The sequence below is a fragment of the Narcine bancroftii genome, chromosome 8, assembly GCF_036971445.1.
Source record: "Narcine bancroftii isolate sNarBan1 chromosome 8, sNarBan1.hap1, whole genome shotgun sequence".
In the NCBI taxonomy this organism is placed as follows: domain Eukaryota; kingdom Metazoa; phylum Chordata; class Chondrichthyes; order Torpediniformes; family Narcinidae; genus Narcine; species Narcine bancroftii.
The window spans coordinates 3355215-3360911 of record NC_091476.1 but is presented as its reverse complement, the minus strand read 5'-3'; the positions used below and the strand labels follow the sequence as shown (position 1 = coordinate 3360911).

Sequence of the window (5697 nt, the reverse complement as noted above, 5' to 3'; positions counted from 1 at the left end):
TTGTTAAGTCAATCTATTGAGAGATGCTGGAAGTGGACACACAGATCAATCCACTCTTAGAGTTCTTGATAACGCCGAAGATTTGTTGTCTTATAACAGTACTCCAAATTATCAAAGATAAAGTAGCAAAGGGACAAACAATACCTGATAAAAATCAGTTACTTTCAAAGATATTACTCAGGAACCAGAGTATCTGTATATCCAGAACCTCACACCATTTCAAACAGTTACAAATTAATCCATGGTAGATAAACTTCAATCTGCTGTGGAAAAAATATGGATATGCCGATTTTCAACCCAACATTAAAGGATTTGCTTTGATTTAATGCACATTTGCTGCACATGAAGAGATTTTTAAAAAAATGTTAATAGATTGCTATTTAGAATAACCATTCTTATAAAAAACATCTTAGAATTACAACTTGCATTTGCTTATTTTAAAAGTCTGTATATTTACGCAAAGAATGATCCTTGTGGTACAAACCTTAACTTGCAAATTCAGGTAGGTGCCCACATCAGACAGCTGGGAGTACTTAACAATACAAATCATAGCTTATTAACATACCAATAGAAATAGCCATTTGAACAGGGAGACAAGGTCTGTAACATTTCATCAGTGACCTCCTTCAGATACAGTACATACTCATCCCTGGATTCTGTCATGGAACACCAGCTATACAGTGTTAATCCAACATACAACTAAATACACCATTAACTGTGAAGAACAGACGCTAGCTTGGAAATGTGTGGATGTTACAGAAACAAAAAACTGCAGCCATTTACACTGTCACTTTTATTTTTAGTTACAGTAATTTAAAAAGAGCAGGCCGGCTGGATGAAGTGATTTAGTCCCATCATTATGGAATGATACTAAGTGTACAGAAAATGATTGTGGTCACTTAACATGTCGCTTCATAACCCATACAAGCAGATGTACCAGATGGGCCCCTATAAATAGGTGATTTAATAAAGTCCATGAATGTACAAGATATGTTACACGTACAACATTGGTTCACGCATCATTGATGTTTGTGAACATTTACACAAACTTCTTGAATTCATCATACAAGACCAACACAAAAGCACCACCCATGCCTCTCAGCACATTGGACCAGGCACCCTTGAAGAAAGCACTGCCACCCTCATCACGCAAAATCTTCCTCCAGCAGTCAACTGTTCCTTTGTACATGATATCAGCTGGAAGCAGAAAATAAAGTTAACTCAATCTTTCTCAACAAAGCTAACATTAAAAGTTTCCAGACAACAAAGGCTGCTCTGCTATTCCCACCAAGAGTGAAGCCTGTGACAGATCATGTAACACTTGAGAATAAATGCTGCCGCTCACCAATCAAGTTTTGTGGTTTAACAAGGACCTAACTGAACTCTGGGGCCAAGAATAGTAGCTTAAAGCAGCTATTCTCAATGGGGGCATAATGGTTCTCCTGTGGGTAACAGCACATTTACAGGGGCCCATGGACTGAAATCACAAAATATTTTTCATGCTGGAGAGAAGTACAGAACAAATCAACTGAACTTGACTGTTTCACAGGAAAAGGGGTCCATTAACTTTGAGCAGAGTCCTAAAGGAAGAGACCATAGGTCAAGAGATGCTGGTTGAAAGCACTTTCAGGACCATATTGCTGCACATAATCACCTCCTCCCACCCCCCCCCCCCCCCCACCATCATCATCGCTGAACTCAGGAAGGAGAGCAAAGCAACAGGACATCTTTGTACAACGTGTATGCATCAGTTTTAAGCATGCAGCTTTGAACATATTAACCAAGAGCTACACAGGTTCTAGTCATGCTCACGTCCAGGTAACAATAAAAAACCTACCTCCTTTTCGCCCAGACTGCATCATCATACGACGACGAACAGTATCAAAGGGGTAGGAAGTCACACCAGCTACGGCTGTTACAGTCTGAGCAATCATCCAACTGATCACAATGTGGGTGTTCTTTGGATCTGGAAGCATTCCTGGGGAAAAGGAAAGTGGCAGTGTTTGAAATGGACCAGGTGCAGCTTGCAGGCACAAATGCACGAACAAGGTCTTCAAGACTTACCTTTGGCAGTATCGTAGATGCCAAAGTACGCAGCTCTGTAAATGATGATGCCTTGGACAGACACGTTGAAGCCCTGGTAAAGCCCCCTCATACCATCGGATTTGAAGATTTTGGCAAGACAGTTGCCCAGACCGGAGAACTCCCTCTCCGCTGCAGACTTTCCCACGTCAGCCGCCAGGCGTGTTCGGGCGAAGTCAAGCGGGTAGACGAAGCATAGGGACGTAGCACCAGCAGCACCGCCAGAAGCCAGGTTACCAGCAAAATAACGCCAGAACTGTCTCTTGTCAATGCCGCCAAGGAAGATCTGTTTGTACACATCTTTGAAAGCAAAATTCAAAGCCTGGGTGGGAAAGTACCTGATGACATTAGCCAAATTCCCACGCCAGAAGGAGAGAAAACCTTGCTCTCGTGGGATGCGTACAACACAGTCAATGATCCCTTTGTACTGCATTTCTGCTGAGATCTGCTTGCTTGCATGTTGCACCTGTCATAAATAAATTCTAATTAGTTTAGCTTTGAAAAGAGTCAGTCAATAAAGCCCATGACCCAGAAGAGGCCTATCCAAAAAGCGACTGAATCATCCTGACACAAGTGGCTGCAATGAAGGTGATGATTTGGAGGAAGGAACATTAATCCCGCCCACAAGCGTTAAGGTGACCGTGGTTCGACTTTTAAGTGGCCCGATAGAGTGTGACCTTCCTCCTGCTCCATGTTCCAGCTGGTCCTGCAGCCGGTCACCAGCACTGGCGCAGGGAATGAAGGAGCTTCCGCCGCTTCGGGGAGGGACACAGTCTCAGAAACCGTCCCAATTCGCGGGGGGAGATGCGGCCGCCCCGGGACCCCCCCCCCCCCTCCCCGGGGGGTTCACGTGGTCGAGGGCGCCCTGTAGCCCAGTTCAAAGGTCAGATGGAGGGGCCCAACCCCCTAAAGTTCCCGCAGGCCATCGGGGTGGGGGGTCCTACTGCGGAAGGAGGTGGGAACGGCCCCCTCCCTCCCTTCCCCATCGGCCAGAGGCGGCCGGCCGGCCTCTCAACGTAGGCCGCGCTCCTTCTCCTTGCGACGACCTTGATCGCCTTGCAACTCCTCACCGGCGGAAGCCCCCCGCTCATCCCCCCGCTCCAGGGAGCGGCCCCGACCCCCGATCTGCATCCATGCCGAGTGGGATGCGACGGGGTGGCTTGCATTTTGCTCCTGGGCCGGAGGCCGGGGGCTGGGGGCCGGGGCCTCCCTGTGCAAGCTCTCCCTGGGGTCCTGCGACCCCCACCCCCACCCCCACCCCAAGCAGGCGGCGCATCGGCCGGCATTACCTGGAGCAGCAGCTTCACTCTCTCGATGGGAGCCACGGCCGTCTTGGAGATGGCAGCAGCCACGCCGCCCGCCAGGAAATCCTTGGCGAAACTCACAATCTTGTCCGTTGCCATTTCGAGTGTTGCAGTGAGCCCCCAGATGCAGATCGTTCCGTCCGAACCAGCCGCCCCCAACGCCGGCGCCGATGAAATGGCCGACTTCCCCGCGGAACTCGACCTTTAAGGCGGCCCAGCTCCCGCGAGAAGCTCCTGGGGCGCGGCGGCGCGGTCGCTCATTGGTCGGCGGCGGCGCACCTCACTCTGTGATTGGCGGAGCCGGCGGAGGTCCGGCCCGGGTGGGGCCGGGGCTACAAAGTATCGTTCGGCCCCGGTCACAAAGCCCCCGAACCCGCGCAGACTCCCCCAGGAAAGCAACGACCGACCCACAGTGGGGTGGGCAGGGAGGCGGCCACACATGTTAAATCCCTGAAGGTCACTTTGTCTCCAGGTGGCTTCACATGATCAGTTGCTCTACTGATTTTAAAATGTCAAGGCACCACTACATGCTGATAGAAATCGAACCAAAGGCCATGCAAGTCAATACAACTCAATGCTGGAGAACCCTATGGCAAAACAAGTCCACCAGCTTTCTGTTTTTACCTCTTTCACCTGCTGAGTTTTCCCAAAATTGTGTTTTTACTTCAATCACGGTCTCTGCAGACTTTCATGTTTTACTTAAGAAGAAAATTGAGGTTTTGCAACACAAATTTAAATAAAATCGGCTATGGTTTGTTTTTGTTTTGGGCCAAGACTTTTCTGTCTCGATTGTCCTTTCCTGACCCTTGCAGCTGGGTGTCAACATCTCTGAGGGTCTGTCCTGGAGCCTCCACATTGATCCAATCACAAAGGCTTGCCAGCGGCTACACATTGTGAGGTGTCTGAGGAGATTCTGTATGTCACTGAAGGCTCTCGCAAACTTCTACAGGGGTGTACCGCGGAGAGAATTCTGCCTGGCTGCATCACTGCCTGGTATAGAGGCACCAACTTTCAGAACAAGAATAAACTTTGTCCTGACCTTTTTATTTCCAACGCCACTGAGACACCAACCATCTCAACTTTACCACCTCCTCAGAACATTCTCTCCACAACAATCCCAACCTCACCATCAAACCCACAGCGTTGGTCTGGCACACTGACTTCATTAGACAGCCAGTCCTCTCTTGCATTGACCATAAAGGCTTTGACCACACTGAACTAAGAACTCACAACCCTTCTTCCAAATGGGGGTTTCCACAAGCTTGCCAGCCTGTCCTGTTCCAGTCCTAGCTGTTGTTACTGTCTGCAACACTGTAGAAGTGATCTGTGTCTGTCTGTCTGTCTGTCTCTCTGAGAGAAAACCTGTTTTACTCTCTCATCTTGCAAAACCACATGACCCTCTTAGAAAAGCTCCAGACAATCTGCAGTTCCGACAAATCTTTCATCTATTGCCTTTTTGTGAACAACAATCCATTAGTGAAGTCTCTTGGGCACTCTCCAAAACTCTTGTAAAGCCTCTGAGGCCTGACAAGTCTTGCATTAGCAGAGCTCCCGTATTTCAAATAAGATCTGTTCTAAAGTATTTGTATGTGACCTATATCTAACAAACCTTTCCCAATTTATCTCCCAAAAACATATCTATATACTCTGTCAAATTGTAGACTGGGATATCACTTTGCTCAGCACCTCCTCTCCGTCCGCAACCACAGTGACCTTCCAGTGGCCAACCATTTCAATCTGGGTCGCACTCCCACACTCACATGTCTGTCAATGGCCTTATGTACTGTCCCACCCTGACCACCCACAGATTGGAGGAACAACACCTTATTTTCTGTCTGGGCTCCCTCCAGCCACATGGCATGAACATTGACTTCATTGCTTCCCACTAAACCTGCTCATCCTTTCTTCCCCTCACCCCTTTCCTGTCTTTCCAGTTCTTCCACCCAACCAGCCAAGCCATCCCCCTTCTCCCTCATTGCTGCTGTCCCCTCCCTCCATTCTCCACCTATCATCTCCTACCTTTGCCACCCCCCTTCCCCACTCTTTTGTTCGGACATTTGCTGCCATTTTATCATACCTGAAAGGTCTGTTCTGTATCTTTACCTCTGCTACATAAAGGACACTGTTTGACCTGCTGAACTTCTCCAGCATCTTTAGTGAAGCATCAGACTTCACTCCATTGAGGACATCTACATAAGGCGCTGTCTTAAAAAACCAGCCTCTATCCTCAAAGACCCCACCATCCAGCCCATGCTCTCTTCACTCTGTTACCATCAGGGAAAAGGTACAGGAGTCTGAAGACGAGCACTAG

At 48.4% G+C, this 5697-nt stretch overlaps 1 protein-coding gene across 1 annotated transcript; it reads right to left on the bottom strand.

Annotated features, from left to right (window-relative positions):
• Window positions 1-778: 778 nt before the first annotated feature.
• Window positions 779-3569, bottom strand: slc25a5 (solute carrier family 25 member 5). The gene is made up of 4 exons (XM_069892627.1): window positions 3372-3569; window positions 2065-2548; window positions 1838-1978; window positions 779-1197 (listed from the first exon to the last, which is right to left on the bottom strand). The coding sequence occupies exons 1-4, from the start codon at window positions 3483-3485 to the stop codon at window positions 1040-1042; spliced, it is 897 nt and encodes a 298-aa protein (XP_069748728.1). The 5' UTR covers window positions 3486-3569; the 3' UTR covers window positions 779-1039.
• Window positions 3570-5697: the final 2128 nt, after the last annotated feature.

Coding starts and splice junctions, on each gene's coding strand:
- slc25a5 (XM_069892627.1), bottom strand. CDS start 3,485: ATGGCAACGGACAAGATTGTGAGTTTCGCCAAGGATTTCCTGGCGGGC. Junction 2,549..3,371: donor GAGTGAAGCTGCTGCTCCAG/GTAATGCCGGCC, acceptor TATTTATGACAG/GTGCAACATGCAAGCAAGCA. Junction 1,198..1,837: donor GCAGTCTGGGCGAAAAGGAG/GTAGGTTTTTTA, acceptor TTCTGCTTCCAG/CTGATATCATGTACAAAGGA.